At 52.4% G+C, this 15,537-nt stretch overlaps 6 protein-coding genes across 6 annotated transcripts; 3 read left to right on the top strand and 3 right to left on the bottom strand.

Annotated features, from left to right (window-relative positions):
* Positions 1 to 178: 178 nt before the first annotated feature.
* QC763_108290 (uncharacterized protein) lies at positions 179 to 844 on the bottom strand (the record flags this gene model as incomplete). Its single annotated transcript, XM_062907414.1, has 1 exon — positions 179 to 844. One exon carries the CDS (start codon positions 842 to 844, stop codon positions 179 to 181), a length of 666 nt encoding a protein of 221 aa, XP_062770363.1.
* A 1,998-nt stretch (positions 845 to 2,842) lies between these two features.
* QC763_108287 (uncharacterized protein) lies at positions 2,843 to 3,531 on the bottom strand (the record flags this gene model as incomplete). Its single annotated transcript, XM_062907413.1, has 2 exons — positions 2,843 to 2,904; positions 2,952 to 3,531. 2 exons carry the CDS (start codon positions 3,529 to 3,531, stop codon positions 2,843 to 2,845), a joined length of 642 nt encoding a protein of 213 aa, XP_062770362.1.
* Positions 3,532 to 4,546: 1,015 nt separating this feature from the next.
* On the bottom strand, positions 4,547 to 5,290 carry QC763_108284 (uncharacterized protein; the record flags this gene model as incomplete). Its single annotated transcript, XM_062907412.1, has 1 exon — positions 4,547 to 5,290. The coding sequence occupies one exon, from the start codon at positions 5,288 to 5,290 to the stop codon at positions 4,547 to 4,549; it is 744 nt and encodes a 247-aa protein (XP_062770361.1).
* A 2,482-nt stretch (positions 5,291 to 7,772) lies between these two features.
* On the top strand, positions 7,773 to 9,813 carry QC763_108280 (uncharacterized protein). The gene is made up of 2 exons (XM_062907411.1): positions 7,773 to 9,289; positions 9,380 to 9,813. Exons 1-2 carry the CDS (start codon positions 8,500 to 8,502, stop codon positions 9,466 to 9,468), a joined length of 879 nt encoding a protein of 292 aa, XP_062770360.1. The 5' UTR covers positions 7,773 to 8,499; the 3' UTR covers positions 9,469 to 9,813.
* A 637-nt stretch (positions 9,814 to 10,450) lies between these two features.
* On the top strand, positions 10,451 to 12,798 carry OSM2 (Osmotic growth protein; the record flags this gene model as incomplete). The annotated part of the gene is made up of 3 exons (XM_062907410.1): positions 10,451 to 10,620; positions 10,716 to 11,220; positions 11,286 to 12,798. Exons 2-3 carry the CDS (start codon positions 10,877 to 10,879, stop codon positions 12,796 to 12,798), a joined length of 1,857 nt encoding a protein of 618 aa, XP_062770359.1. The 5' UTR covers positions 10,451 to 10,620; positions 10,716 to 10,876.
* An 812-nt stretch (positions 12,799 to 13,610) lies between these two features.
* QC763_108260 (uncharacterized protein) lies at positions 13,611 to 15,537 on the top strand. The gene is made up of 3 exons (XM_062907409.1): positions 13,611 to 13,956; positions 14,022 to 14,106; positions 14,173 to 15,537. Exons 1-3 carry the CDS (start codon positions 13,945 to 13,947, stop codon positions 15,219 to 15,221), a joined length of 1,146 nt encoding a protein of 381 aa, XP_062770358.1. The 5' UTR covers positions 13,611 to 13,944; the 3' UTR covers positions 15,222 to 15,537.

The following is a 15,537-nucleotide window of genomic DNA, read 5'->3' as shown; positions in this document are numbered from 1 at the left end:
TGAATAAGGGTATTTGTCGAAGAAAGGGATGTACATCATCGGTTTTCTAACGTGTTGTTGCTAGGGTGGAGGGGTGACTTGTCTTGAGAAGGGATCGGTCGTTTTCTATGTCGCAAACCATATACAAAGAAGGAGAAGAGCGTCACTCTTGCTGTTGCCGAGTTGACCAACGAGCCGCTTAAGCGGAGGCATCGATGATGTGGCGGGCAGCGTTGTACATGGCGTGGATGTCGCGGGTGGCCTTGGTGCAGGCGCCGTCGGGGGCGTTGCAGGCAGCCTCGGGGGCGGCGTTGCGCTTCCAGCAGGACTGGCCGACGAAACGGAGGCACCACTGGGGGGCGGCCTCACGCTTGGCGAGGTTGTCGGCGGAAGCCTCGATGGTGTTGATGACGGCCTCGGCGGCGCGCTTGGCCTTGGTGCAGGCGCCGTCCTCGGCGGTGCACCGCTTGACGTCCTCGGGGGCGGCGTTGCGCTTCCAGCAGGACTGGCCGACGAAACGGAGGCACCACTGGGGGGCGGCCTCGCGCTTCTCGGCGTGGGGCTTCTCCTCGAGGGTGAACTGGTCACCGAGGCCGAGGGCGGTGTAGAAGGTGATGGGGTCGGCCTGGGAGGCGGAGATGGCGAGGGCGAGCTGGTCGACCTGGCGGGCGGCGACCTGAGCGGCGGCGGAGTCGTCACGGGCAACGACGCCGGAGGCCTTGATGGCGTTGGTGAAAGCCTCGGCGGCGCGGGCAACGGTGTTGCAGGCCTGGCCCTCGGTGTTGCACCAGCGCTTGTCCTCCTGGACAACAGCGGCGTCGACGGCAGCGACGGCGAGGAGAGCGACGGGGGTGGAAAACTTCATTTTGGCGGTTTCTGGTTGGGAAGTTTTTTTTTTTTTTTTAAAAAAAAAAAAAAAAAAAAGGGTTGTGAAGAAGCTGAAGTATTCAAAGATTGACTTGAGCGGGATGAGGAGGAAAGGAAAGGAAAGGGAGAGAGATGGTCGTGATGGACGAGGTCTTTTATATCCGAAAGCGCCCCTATTCAGGGGCTGGTGTTTATTGTGTCAATAGGGCTCTATTGAGTGAGCACTGAAGGTGGTGGAAGCACTTCAGCAGTTGCTATCCATAGCACAGGTTCAAAGAATAAGCAGGTCATGTCGGACATCCCCAGGAGCATTCGACAAAAGACATGTTCCGTTCAGACGGAAGAGTTTATTGTTGCCGTGGCCCAGACTTTGGAGGATGCCGGTGGATGTCAATGAACTATTCAGACCCCGAATAGGCAACGCGCTGTCTAGAATCCAGGAACTGATCGATCCGCGACAAAGATGTTGTAGTCGATCAAAAGCAAGAAGGCAAACTCATTCGCAGCTCATGGACCTTGCCGTCGAGTCCGGTGCAAAGTCTACGATAGCTTCCCGAGGACAAGACAGATCATCAAAGACACGATGTGACCCGGCCACATGTTTGTCGCGTGTCTGGGCTTTCTTTTGTCTGTCGAGTATGCCGAAGTTTGGGTGTCTGGGGCAAGCCCCTATTCATTGTTTATTCAAGTCCCGATTAGGAAGGCTCGGCTTATTGTTCAGGGGTCATGGCCGGAGTTGCTCCCACTCACTCTTGATCGGTGTTTGCCGTGATGCACATCCAGTATTCACCAGCAAAAATCTTTGACGAGAAACTCTAGATCATATTTCCGTGGATCTCGTCAATGCTGCAGCTTGGCTGACCCGGCGTGGTGGATGAGGCTCTGGGCCTGTCGTAGCCTGTCGCTTTGATGCAACATTCTTTCGGCTTTTCGCCAGGGACTGTTTTTGTCGGGCCTACCGTGATATTGGCCACTGTAGAACTGTCATGTAGAGTATTTTTTTGGTTCTTGACCTGGTCTTCTAACTGCCCCACCCGTACTTTGTCGAGGTCGTCAGGCGGTTCCCAGCCGGGTGGCACTTTGCCGCAAGACTCGAGATACCAAGAGGGTAATGTAAGACGCTGAGCAACAGGTCACATGTGTTCCATGAAATTCAGAATGTCTTTTTGTCTTGCGGGAGATGTGTAACCACATCAAATTTGTGTGCGAGTCTGTCCGTCGGTCTGGGATTGCAAAGATGAGGCCGCGCAATTCAACCTTCAACTGGGAGAAATCCAAGTTTCACCTTTTATAACGGTAGCTAACAAGCAACAGCCATGCTACAATATCTTGGATGAAAGTTTACTTCAACCCGCTGGGTGACTGCCAGGCCCAATACTGTTTCTCTCGATTTCAACTTGACATGGAAACAGAAAGACGATCAGCTGGTTGGTCGGGGCAAGAGCAAGTCACGGCGAAGGCTCGCGCTGGCAAACAGTTACCCTTGAAACTCGTTCCTTCCTTATGAACAAGAGCAGGCAGTACTTATAGTAGTTCCAAATTGTACCTTCCAACAGCAGCCCACTATCCGACGGCCAAATGGTCAAGTGGGCTGGCTGTCCGCCCACCCAATCCGGGGATTCGGACAGCCCCAGTTCGAGTCTTCTACGAAGCAAAGCTGTTTGACCCCGAAACAGCTTTCGTAGCCGGCCACCCCACGGGTTGGCCGGTGAGCTTTTGCCGTTTTTTGCTTCTTTTCTTCATATTACATGATATCAGCTTTTCCCATCTGTTTTGTTTGATGTAGGTCTGGGCTTCATGTGATCCTTAAGTTTTGCGGTTCTTGGAGTCGTGCTTCTGTCTGCCAGTCGAGTTTTTGCGACTTTGCTGGGCGGGCAACAACGCGCTCCGTCACTTCTTCCAACAACTCAAAAACACGACACACAAAATTGCACAGAAATAGCAAACTGAAAGTTAGTTCAATTGACAAAAAAAAAGAAATTATGTATTATCGATGTCATGTCACCCCAGTCTGGCCATGGTGGTGAATCTCGCAAGGACCAGCCTCATCTCTCCAATCTTACAAATTCACTTACTCACTTCGTCACAGAACCTTGCTCACCTACCTGAATCAAGATAAGCCTGCCTCATATCCCTCATGTTCCCCGTCCTTCCAAGTCCCGGCTGGCGGCGCCTCTGACTAGGAAGCGTCCGCCTGTCATCGGTGAGTCCATTCACATCATCATCGTCACGAGAGAAAGAAGCAGAACTGGCGCTCTCCGGTGCGGGGACACCTCTCAGGAAGAAAGTCTGTGGTTGGATAGCAGTGGGGATTAGCGTCCCTTCCAACACGGCACAACTACGTGATGGGCCAGTGGCATAGAATGCAGAGGTGCGGGCACCGTTGGATGAAGTGGTGCTGTTGCTGCTGTTAGGATGGTTAGTGAAGCAGAGGAGACTACGGCATCCTTGGTTGTTGGGAGGGGCAGTGTAGTTGGTAGAAGAGCTGGCAAAGGTAGTGAAGGAGGGGTCTGGGAGGGCGGCGTCGTGGGATGCGTCTTCCATCATCTCTGGGTGGGGTACATTGGCGGATTTCAGCTTTCTGGTCCTGATGACCTTGAAGGATTTGGGGTTTCGGCCGAGGAGTTTGTCTAGGAGGGTCTTGATCCTGCTCCTGCGCTCCGGGGCATAGAGGAGGGTGGCCATTGTGACTGGGAAACAGTTGGTGTTCTTGGTGGAAGGGATGAGTAGGAAAGTAAAGAATGTTGGTGACACCACCAGTTGATTCCTTGCTTCAGAGAAGTAAACCTTATGTCACCGGGACTGGTTCTAGAGACAGAGGGACTTGAAGGGAGGGAATGTTTGACTGGTGTGCGGGATGAAAAGATCTCACTTGAGGTCGAGGGATATCAAAGTGTTTAAATGGCAATGTTGATGGTGGCCTTGAATGTGGAAGCCTTGCGATTGCTTTGTTGAAGCCTGGGAATAGAGACAAGGGGTTGTTCAGATTCCTTTGTCCGCTGTTGAGAAGTATACTATTGTCAGAGAATAGCAGTGTTTGGGCACTCGAACTGGACGGCTTTGAAGAGCCCAAAACTAAATCATTGTGAACACTCTTCCGAATTAATTTTGTTTTTTGATGCAAGAATGGTGCGGCCACGGTCAGTCTGGTGCCAATATATTGTGAAGCACGGACAGGAGTAGGGGTAAAAAGGGGGCACGTCTTGGCATATCAGGTCGTTCCCCCCAAGTCCAAAACATCCTTCATTCACATATTCTTTTTGAACAGTCAGGCAGCAGGTGACAGATGATACTTGAAATGTCTCAACTAATCTACAAACCAAGTCACCTGATGATCGAGTTGAAGTGTTGCCTGCCAGATGTCGTTCTCCGGGCTTCCTTTAACATCTACAAGTTTTGAAGCATGAGACACTGTCGTTCTATCATATACCATCAGCTATGATTAAATTTTATGGAGAAGGCTTCATCAATCAAATCCTTAAAGTAAGGACAACTGAAAAATCCGTCCACAGATGGCGGTCTATGTGGCGTTTATGCTGAACTTTGAAGCGCCGGCTGAGCCTGTAGAGATGCTAAGTCAAGCAATTACTTACTTGACGGTCAAGTCAAATAAGTAAGTAAATCAAGTCAAGTAAAGCTCACTTCTAACCAAGTTAAATCAAGCCTTCCTTTTGGCTTGACTTGCAAACTTGAAAAGCCGTCAAGCCCCAGATATTAGGTGGGTCCGTCCCGGTAAGGGGGAGTCTCTATGTGTAATTGACGGGTCTTGAAGGTCACGGTCAGTAAATGCCCAAATGGTTGTCGACAAGTGCCAAGGTGAATGAGAGGAGGCTTCGTAAGACGAGGTGAAGGTGTACATATGTTGTAGGTGGGTGCCGAGTGTCAGAGGGGGCTCATTTCTTGCGTCGCTTAGATGTTTGGAGTTGCTCGGCCTCTTGGTGTCGTTTACGTCCGACCAAACTGCATCTTTCCCGCCCAGCAACGCAGCGAGCACAAGCGCGGGATTCTCCCTCCAGTATACGGCATTGAAAGCCGCTTTTACGACTTTTTGGCCTTGGTTTAGAGCTACTCTCGTGCGCTTTGCACGTCTCGCAACGAGCATCGCCGGTCTGGAGCACGCCATCTCTCTGTAGCCGCTGCGCTCGCTGTTCAGCCCTACCCCTCTTGCTTGACGACGGTTGTGGTTGATGATTGGAAGGGCCAGCAACGTCGTCGTAATTTTCTTCATCCGTGGCATCAGCGTCGAGAGCCTCGTCTTGTTCGCGAACCTCGGGATGTGGTCGTTCGGGAGCGCGAGGACCTTTGGTAAGGAGCGGAGGACACTCGGCGGCGTTGTCCCGCTCCCAAGCGCTGGCTGACATACAACGAGGATTTGTGCGGCCTCACGAACCTCGGCGCCCGCTGGTGCGTCACCAGGCCAAATCTCGTAGCATTGTCTAAACATTTTGGGCAGGTAGCAAGTCTTGATTATTCTTTTTGATATGTCGCTCGTAGGTTGGCCGTCGTTTGAGTGGTACTGTCCGTCCAAATGACGAGAGATACTGAGAGACTTCAAAGTCGGCCTTGAGAAGAGGAGCGGGCACTTGATCTGAGTGGAAATACTGTGATGAACGAAGTGAGATGTGCCGACCTAGTTTAAATCTGGGTTTCCTTCATAATGGGCCCTCCAGAACCAGTGGCATCAAGCCACTCACCTACGACCCGGGTAGGTGGCTTGTATGTCCAAAACTCAAAGTTAACCTTTACCTAACTTGATCGCAGGGGCAACGCCTCACGCCAAGAACCAAGTCCGGGGCTGGGTCTACCCTGAGCCATCACAATATTGACTCTGGAGCAGACATTGCGGCCCGCTCTGGGGTCGGGGCTTTCATCAGAGGACCTCAGTTGAAAACGTTAAGTGGAGACATGGCGTTCAGGGCTTTTTGGTTTTGGCATCTGGGATTTGTGTGTGATTTGTTAGATTTTCCTTCATTCTGAGGACTCCTTCCAGTTGTGGGTGATGCTCGAGTTGGGACCTGATGCAAGGCCCCCAACAGGCCCAAGACGAGTAGTAACTATGGGGTCATACCTATAACTCCTTCGGCGCTGCCGACATGCAACCAGTCCCAGGTTTCGAGTATTACTGCTAGAAACGGCGCAAGAAGAGCAAGCAGAAACATGGGGCTGTAAACGTACACGGCAGTGGTCTTGGAATAGGTCAACACCAGACTGGAAGCATTCAGATCTTTGGCAAAGGCCTGCAAGGTAGCCATGTCAAAGTTAGCTTCGATTTGACGCGCGAGTACTGATTCTTGACGCTCAAGAAGCAAGCTAAACGACCGCTCCATGCAGCTTGTTATCAAGGTCGATGTTGAGGCGGCGAGGGTTGCAGCAAAACCCACAACGGCGGTAGGTTTGATTGTGCCGACGCCCGGATGCAATAACGACTTGATTTGATAGCCATTTGGGGCCAAATAAAGAATGATAATGAGCCGGTAGCAGACTGTACAAACAACGGCCAGCGCCGTGTTCAGTAGAAGAGGGAGCCAAGGAGCCTTGTGGTTCGAGCAGGATGTCAAGCGAGCATGGAAAACTCTATGAAGAAAGAACCGGCTCGAAGTGCCTTCCAGTTAAAAAATAAATGTTAGTCGGGGTTCAGCTCAGCAGAAATGCCACAAGAGGGCAGTATTCCACCACGCTCAATGAGCCCAACGAACAGCAGAATGGTTGTGGCCCATGAAGCTGTAGAGGTTGCTTTTGTTTGGTTACGTCTTACAGCCTGGCTTCATCAACCAAGTAGCTGAAGCAGATATCTATGATAGCACCGTCAACGACATGAATTTAGGAAAGTCGGCAACTGTTCAGTCACCTGTTATATTCGTCTAGAGGGGCTATGCACTTAGCTAGATACCTAAATATCCATGACAGCGCATGCGAGCTCACTGATCATACATGAATGTGGGTGTACCTACCTCGCCTGAATGGTACCTCTTCATGGTCGAGGAGCGGCCAGACATAGACACATGATATATCATCGAAAGGCATCACTGAAAAGCTCTCATATCTGGGTGATTGTCATCCCATGCTCCGGTAGAAACGTTGATCATTTTCTATTTACTTTTGGACCGTGGTATCCACGGCAACACCCCACCAAGTTCAACTCCTCCACCACCATTCTATGACGTCGCTGCCAGACTTCATTACCTTACGCGACATTAAATCTACTGAAAATATATCACATCGCTTCATTTTCTGCAATCAATTGAGACTGATGCGACTTGATGGCAAGATCGCCCAATTCCTCGGTGTGACTTGACAGTTTCATTTGCTTTCGGCTTCCCGTTTTTGGTGCAGAAGAGCATCCATGCTGCATGATCGTCGATGAAAGACACAGGTCAGTAACGTCGAAAAGCCACAACATCGTCCATAGGCCGCCTTGGTTGTTGGTCCGGGTGTACTCGCATCGTTAGCTCTGCAGTGTGAATAGGCTGGGTATAGACGAATCAGACGGCTTTTCTTCAATGCAGTAGATCATAAGACCTGCCAGTTCTTCAAGTTTTGAAGAATGCGTCCAAGAGGGGAATCTGAGTGCGTGGGATGGACAGTGCAATAGTTGATTTGAATAACGGGCATGACAGAACCGAAACATTTTCGGACTCTCCAAGTTGGAATGGCTTGTCGACTTGAGGTTGATGCTATTGCAAACCAAAGGCATCGAAGGCTGCAACGAGGCAATGGCACTTTTTGATGTTCGACTTACACGCAAGTTGCCTTTGGGTGAGACACCTTGCACACATCATCAACAGACGTCACCACGTCTATTAATTCCTATCTCCCAAGCAAAATTCATCAATGGAAGACACACGCCAATGCAGATCAAACCCTCGAGTCCACCATGACGTCCTCCTCATGAAAGAAAACTGTCTTCCTGAACACAACAGTTTCCTATCCAACAAAACATAACTTTCGGAATCTATGAGATATCACGTTTGACATCTGCATTTGAAGCTAGCTCCTTCATAAGTCGCATACATGCAGCTTGGATCAGCATCGGGCGGGCTTGGTACCCTGAGTGGGCATCAGCTTACAGCTACCACCCGAACGGAAAGGGTTGCTTTGTTCTCATCGAGTGATGACAGCCCCCCTCTGCCCTGCTCTGCGGCCCACTTAAACGCATGGTGACACCATTGTTCCACCAGTCGTTCATGATCTTTCACGTCCTTACATCCTAGACACCAGGGCTTCAAATATGCACCTTGTCGTGGCATGGGCCGTGTGGTCTTCACCGAATCGTCTATATATGCAGTGAGCCATCACGCTTCACTAGAACACTCTGGAAACTCAACCTGTTGTCTCACCTGCCTTGCTGCCGATAATCGCTTGGTATTACTTGTATATCTCCGCCCTCTTCCGCTTTCACCCCTAGTGACCCGGGAGGCACATAGAATCGCCGTACAAGACCATCTCGTCCTCTCCCTGTGTTGAAGAATGCTCAAGCCCAACCGATAACCACAACCATCCATCTCACTGACATGAATATTGGCTTTGCTAACAGCTGGACATCTCGACGCTGAAATCAACCAAAATAGCTCGGACTGTTAGGTCCCAGAGTGCTCTCACAACAGTCCCAACACCAATATCACCACCAATATTAACGATATCGCATCGTCCAAAATGTCTCTCACAGTCACCTCAGAGCCATCAAAAACCATGTCCTCCCTACGCGCCGACCCGTCCTCCCAACAACAGCAACCCACCGTCAACATGGTCATCCGCCAAGACCCATTCTACGTAACACTCGACGCCTCCGCCCTCCTGGCCGTCTCCATCCTGACAGTCCTGGGAATGCACTTCGTCGACCACCTCCTCCTCGAGTTCCTCATCATCGCCGTCCCCATCGCCCTCCTCATCCACAACGACTACCTCAACTTCCTCAAGCTCGGCCCCGGTGGGACACCCCCCACCCCCTCCGGCTACGCCCGTCTAACCTTTTACCGCCTCTTCACCCTCCGCGACCCCTTCACACCCCCCCCTCGGAACGTCGTCTCCTCCCCCTCCACCGGGATCCTATCCAAACTCCCTTACCGCCCGGGCCCTCGTCCAACCGTAGCCGGTCTGGCACCCCAGCGTCAGCTAAACCAGCACGGCTCAGTAGAGTGCTACAACCGACTGAGGGCAGCACTCGAGAACCTGTCAAAGAAGCACCCCAATGTGTTTGTCACCGCAACGTCTTGTCTGGAGAAGCACGGGTTTGCGCTGTTCGCGAGACACCCGTTGAATGTTTGTGGGAACGGGGAGATTGTCCATATTCACAGTTCGGATAGGTCGATGCATATGAACTTGCACCCGGATGATATCAAGGAGATTTTGGAGAAAGGGTGGGGGCAGAGGCATCCGATGGCGTGGAGCGGGTGGGTTAGGGCGCCGTTGCCGGAGACGTTTAGTATGGTTTATGCTCCTAGGGGTGAGTTCTCTATTCTTTGTTTTTGATACCTACCTACCTACCTACCTATGGGGTTGATGTAAGAGGGCTGACGTGAGATGATGCGGACAGATGAGAGTGACTTGAAGATTGTTTGTCGGATTGTTGAGGCGGCGATTTGGTATGTGATTGCGGAGAAGGTTGAGATTGAGCTTGAGTGAAGGGGGAGGGTGGTAAGGGAGCAATGTGTTGTTAGGAATGGGGAAAATGGATAGCGGCTGGCGGGAGTTCAAAAACATCACCAAGATCTGGCTGGGCTGTTCGGCGTAGGAACTGGATATGGATTCAATGGGTTTCTTGTTTACTTAATTTTCGGTATGAATCAGCAAGAATCAGCGAGCACGCGTAGCTTGCTTACATGGGGACATAGTTGCATTTGAAGCTACATTACAAATATGAAGCCATTCCAAATCCTATTCTGGGCATCGCGCCACCTGACCGGTGGAGGCAAGCCGTTCTCATGGAATTGGCAATCCTCTTTTGCCTTCGCTCGGAGCCTCGAATCCAATAGTCAAAGTGTATCAAGTATCATAAACAATGAATATTTGAAGCCTCATGTTCGAGGTGTTAGTTCCATCAGCGCACGGAATCTCCAGTGACGTCAGCTGATTCATCGGGTGTGAAGACGAAGGCGGCGACGAATCGGTGGGCTAGGATTTGTAAGAGCGCCTGGCGCTGGCTAACTTCAGAGCCAAGCCTTACAAGCCCCCGGTTGGAGACTTTGGGGTTGATGGTTCAATTCCGACACCCAAGGTCCAAATGTTCCCACGGCCATGTGTCGGTCTGCAGTCGACAACATCCTCGGCCATTGCGATGCAATTAAGGCAAGGACGTGGCCGTGGTCCGAAGTGAGGATTTGATCAAGTGATGAGCCCAGTGTCGCCAAGGCTGCAGCCATTCTTGGACCTCAATGCATCACATGTCATTGAAGTGTCCTCCCACGTTCCATCAGCAGCTTTGCGACTGACTTTTTGCCGGGCTCAACTTGGGGTAAAACTGGGGTAACAGGGGGTTGCTGGTCTCTTCGCGAGAGGACCGATGAGCTCGGGGAATTCCACATTGAGCTGTTGTTTGGAGGGGGGGGGGGGCAGGCTGCATGTGATGTGTGGACTGCCCGGATCCAGTGGCAACCGTCCAAGCCTCGGCAACCTCGCAAGTCAGGGACAGCGCAAGGCGTCCGAACCGGGACGTTATAGAAGCCACCCTCTGCCGCAACACCAGCTTCTCTTTGTCCTCCTTCTACCATTCAGTGTGCAGCTCTCTCTCATTCTTCTCTTCTTCAAGATACCCGTTCCTAGACAAACATAACCTGGGTAAGTTTGCCTGTACCTGTCCCTAGCTGTCTCGGCCTGCGTTTGGATATCGCTTCCAGTGGGGGTTTCACTGAGGCTAAGACTCGGCCTAACAGGATCCAGACCTCGGCTTACCACAGACGACGGACGACGCGCGAATCATTTAACAAACCACCTCCCTCGAACCCGTCTTCATTCCAAGCCGTTCTCCTCTGCAACAACTTTTTCCTTCATTCCATTATCGACTTTGCTCGGCATTTGCTTCTTTTCAGATACAATGGCGTCCAACACGGTAATTGTTGTCGGTGGCGGTCTGGCGGGTCTTTCGGCGGCGCACTCCATCTACCTCGCCGGTGGTAACGTCCACGTCCTCGACAAGCAGGGCTTTTTCGGTGGTAACTCCACCAAGGCCACCTCTGGCATCAACGGTGCCCTCACCCGCACCCAGGTTGATCTTGGGATCCAGGACTCCGTGAAGCAGTTCTACGACGACACACTCAAGTCTGCCCGTGACAAGGCCAGACCCGACCTTATCAAGGTCCTCACTTACAAGTCCGCTGCTGCCGTTGAGTGGCTCCAGGATGTTTTCAACCTTGACCTCACACTCGTTTCCCGTCTTGGGTAAGTCGCAACTACTTTCCGGCATTTCCGGTAGTTAGACAGCCTTGCTAACATGCTGTGATCAGTGGTCACTCTCAGCCCCGTACCCACCGTGGTCACGATGCCAAGTTTCCTGGCATGGCCATCACATATGCTCTGATGCAGAGACTCGAGGAGCTCGCCGAGACCGAGCCCCACCGTGTCAAGATCACCAAGAAGGCCCGCGTTGTTGACCTCATCAAGGAGGGCAACGTCATCAGCGGTGTCAAGGCTGAGCACGAGGGCCAGACCCTCACCATCCACGGCCCCGTCGTCCTTGCTACTGGTGGTTATGCCGCCGATTTCGGTGAGGGCTCGCTCCTCCAGAAGCACAGACCCGACACCATGGGTCTTGCCACCACCAACGGCTCCCACGCTACCGGTGATGGTCAGAAGCTCGTCATGAAGATTGGTGGTAACGGCATCGACATGGACAAGGTTCAGGTCCACCCTACTGGTCTCGTCGACCCCAAGGACCCCGGCTCCAAGTGGAAGTTCTTGGCTGCTGAGGCTCTCCGTGGTGAGGGTGGTATCCTTCTCAACGGTGATGGTGACCGCTTCTGCGACGAGCTCGGCCACCGTGACTACGTCTCTGGCATGATCCACAAGGAGAAGGACAAGGGCAAGTACCCTGTCCGCCTTGTCCTCAACTCCAAGGCCTCCAAGGTCCTTGACTTCCACACTCGCCATTACTCTGGCCGTGGTCTCATGAAGAAGATCACCGGCAAGGAGCTCGCCAAGGAGATCGGCTGCACTCCCGAGCACCTCCAGAAGACCTTCCAGACCTACAACGCCATTGCCGAGGGCAAGCAGAAGGATCCCTGGGGCAAGAAGTTCTTCCACAACATGCCCCTCGACATCAATGATGACTTCCACGTCTCCCTGATGGAGCCCGTTCTCCACTTCACCATGGGTGGTATCGAGATCAACGACAAGGCCCAGGTTCTCAACAAGGAGGGCAAGCCCTTCGAGGGTCTCTTCGCCTGCGGTGAGCTTGCCGGTGGTGTCCACGGTGCCAACCGTCTTGGTGGTTCTTCCCTCCTTGGCTGCGTCGTCTACGGCCGTGTTGCCGGTGACTCTGCTGCCAACTACCACTTCCAGCAGGCTCTCAAGGGCAATGTTGGCGCTGCCCGTCTCGGCCAGATCGCCCTCCACATCGATCCTTCCACTCCCGGCAAGATCTCGGTCCAGTGGGGTGGTGAGCAGGCTGCTCTCCCTGCTCCCGGTGCTCAGACTGGTGCCCCTGCCGAGAAGGCTGCTGCTGCCCCCGCCAAGGCCGACCCCAAGGCTTTCACCATCCCCGACAAGGAGTTCACTCTTGAGGAGGTTGCCAAGCACAACAAGAAGGAGGATCTCTGGGTTGTTGTCAAGGGTGTCGTCATGGACCTCACCAACTGGCTCGATGACCACCCCGGTGGTCCCCAGGCTATCCTCAACTTCATGGGCCGCGATGCCACCGAGGAGTTCGAGATGCTCCACGACGACGAGGTCATTCCCAAGTACGCTCCTGGCCAAGTGATCGGCAGAGTCAAGGGCCAGAAGGTCACTCTTGAGACCTAAGTCAATTGAGCGATTTCACTAACTGTGTTCTTTTTATTTTACCCGCATTTGCACGGCGCTCCTTAGGAATTGCAGCAAAGAGTTTCATGGACGGGGCTGGGCCGAGCCAAGAGAAGCGACGCCGATTAGGAAGCCCTGGCTAGGAAGAATAGATGTACCATTGTTTTAATGGCGGTCATTTTTCTTGCTGCGAGGAGGAGCAAAGCATAACTCATACCAGCTTGATCTATTTGGTTATTGTTTTGTATTTGGATTTTTTGGATCAAGTTCGCTGGTTTGTTGAGAGCAGGAACAACATGACTGCTACTGCTGCTGTACTGTATTGATAGCTTGGAATGATGTTGTTCCTTGAAAACTAGTAATGAGAAGATGAGAGCACACCAATCATTGGACCAATTGTCCAAAAGTGAAATTCTTAGCTCTGAATCATCCGAGGGAAGTTGATGCAGCGCCGTGCCGCGGAACTGATCTGCTCGGGGAACCATTTCCGGGCCGAGGCCGGCTCCGGACCGGTTTAGACGGCCGGCATAGGGCACCGGATGTCAGCCGGAAGTGGAAGAGAGACTTGGAGCCTTTTTCTCATATTTTTTAGCCTTTCGCATCAGCGGAATTTGTAGTGCCCGGGCCGAATGGATTGAAGTGTTTTGCATAATGGAAACCTGGAAATCACGTAACGATGTCTCAAATCGAGTGTCATAGAGCATGTGTTTTCAGTATACAACCCTAACCCTAGGGATTCCGCAGCTGACCTCAGCTGATCATCGTTGGGCCACTCCGGCCCGCCTCCCCAGCCTGCAAAGTGCTGTCAGTTCGCTGCCGCCTGCAACCTAGCTCAGCAACCACCCACATCAAGAGCTTGACGCGCACGCTTTCAGAATCGACAAAACTTCCTCTCCCACCGCACACCCAGCTTCTTCTGCTACCAGCTTCACACAGGCCGTACGCGACGCTGTCTATATACTACCATCTTTCATCGAAACTACCTACGCAACCCCACCTGTTGTTGGTTTCCAAGGTGTCCCTTGCGAGCGGCACCTTGCTTGTGATGCAATCATAGCTCCTGTCCCCCCCGAACTCGAAGCTCTCCACGTTGCGATAGCGTCTTTTGCACCTACAGACACCGTCAGGGGTGGATAGTGGTTCAAGATGGCTTGGAACGTATGTCACGCCAGATATCTCAATCAATCACAAGGATTGATCAGACAAAGCTCACAACCAGCTAGATCTTCAGAATAGCGGCCGACCTGTCGCACATAACAGCAAAATGCATCCTCATCTTCTCTATCCACCGTAACAGGAGCGCCGAAGGTTAGTTTTCTTCCCCTTCTCCCTCCCCCCCTTTCCCAACCATCTCTAACCCTTTTTGTGTCTCAGGCGTCTCCCTCCTTACCCAGCTCTTCTACGCTCTCGTCTTCGTAACCCGCTACACGGACCTCTTCGTCGAAACCCACGCCTGGAACTACTTTTTCAAAGTCTTTTACCTCCTCTCCTCCTTCTACACCCTCGGCATCATGCGCTTCGTCTACCCCCGCACGCGCGAAAAGGAAATCGCCTGGAAGCTTGCCGGCCTCGTCTTTTCCGGATCCCTCGTCCTCTCCCCCTTCTTTATGCTCATCTTTGATAAGAAACGAGAGTGGGCTTTTACAGAATGGCTTTGGGTGTTCTCCCAGATCTTGGAGTCAGTGTGCGTTTTGCCGCAGCTGTTGCTGCTGCGGCAGACGACCGTCCCGACGGTGATTACCAGTTTTTACATTGTGTTCTTGGGGAGCTACAGGGGGTTGTATCTGCTGAACTGGTTCCTCAGGGAGCTGGACACGAATGGGCGGAAGCCGAACCCGATCAGTGTCATTTTTGGGATTGTCCAGACGGCGCTGTATGCGGATTTTGCATGGGTGTACTGGACGAGGCAGAGGGTCAAGCTGAGGAATGGGGGGGTGGTGGATGCGGATGATTTGAGGAGGGGGTGGTTGTTGAGTAAGATTTTTGGGAGCGAGCACCTGAGGGGTGGGAGCAACGCGGCGGATGAGGATGAGTATGATGAGGAGAGCGCGCCTGCACTTGGACCGGGGAGGCATGAGGTTGGGCGGGATGCCAGGCCGGGGAGGGCAAAGTGGGGGAGTAGGGGGATTAGTATTAGTGCTGATGAGGGGGTTTATGATGGGGAGAGTGGTGGGTCGACGCAGGAGCAGGGTGTGACGAGTAGCAATAGCAGGGGAGGTTTTGCGGATGAGTCGGATGATGATTTGGCTGGGGGGGCGGATCCGGATGCGAAGATGCAGGATCCGGATGATTTGGCGAGGGCGTTGAATGATGATGAGAGTGAGAGTGATGAGGAGGATAAGAAAAAGAAACAGAAGGCGGCTCAGCAGAATGGAGGGCAGCCAAGCGGGATTGGGAATGGGGATGAGTGGGATGATGATTGATTTCTCATCTGAGATAGGTTGGAAGGTTAGGGAATTGACAAGGAAGGAATGAATCGAAGGAGGGAAAGGAAGCATATGGCATTTGGTTCTATACTACCTACTACAGGCCGGAAAATCCCTGTTCATCTTGGAGGGGCCTGTGTTTCGGGCGTTAATGGAGTTTTCTTTTTTGGTTTAGTCAAACTTGTGGGTTTGTTTCAGAGTCTTCTGAGAGGACAGCGTGGTGGGATACAACAACTCAGCGGAGTAAATAGGGGTAGATAGCGATTTTGCTTCATTTCTACCACACAGACACATACACGCACACACATGCACC

Source organism: Podospora pseudopauciseta, chromosome 1 (genome assembly GCF_035222475.1).
Source record: "Podospora pseudopauciseta strain CBS 411.78 chromosome 1, whole genome shotgun sequence".
Lineage (NCBI taxonomy): Eukaryota > Fungi > Ascomycota > Sordariomycetes > Sordariales > Podosporaceae > Podospora > Podospora pseudopauciseta.
This window is presented reverse-complemented; position numbering and strand designations above follow the sequence as displayed.

What these genes read in the sequence shown, in the direction of transcription:
- QC763_108280 (XM_062907411.1), top strand. Translation starts at nt 8,500, where the DNA reads ATGTCTCTCACAGTCACCTCAGAGCCATCAAAAACCATGTCCTCCCTA. An exon ending in TATGGTTTATGCTCCTAGGG is followed by an intron (nt 9,290 to 9,379) that starts GTGAGTTCTCTA and finishes TGATGCGGACAG; the next exon opens with ATGAGAGTGACTTGAAGATT.
- QC763_108260 (XM_062907409.1), top strand. An exon ending in CCGTAACAGGAGCGCCGAAG is followed by an intron (nt 14,107 to 14,172) that starts GTTAGTTTTCTT and finishes TTTGTGTCTCAG; the next exon opens with GCGTCTCCCTCCTTACCCAG.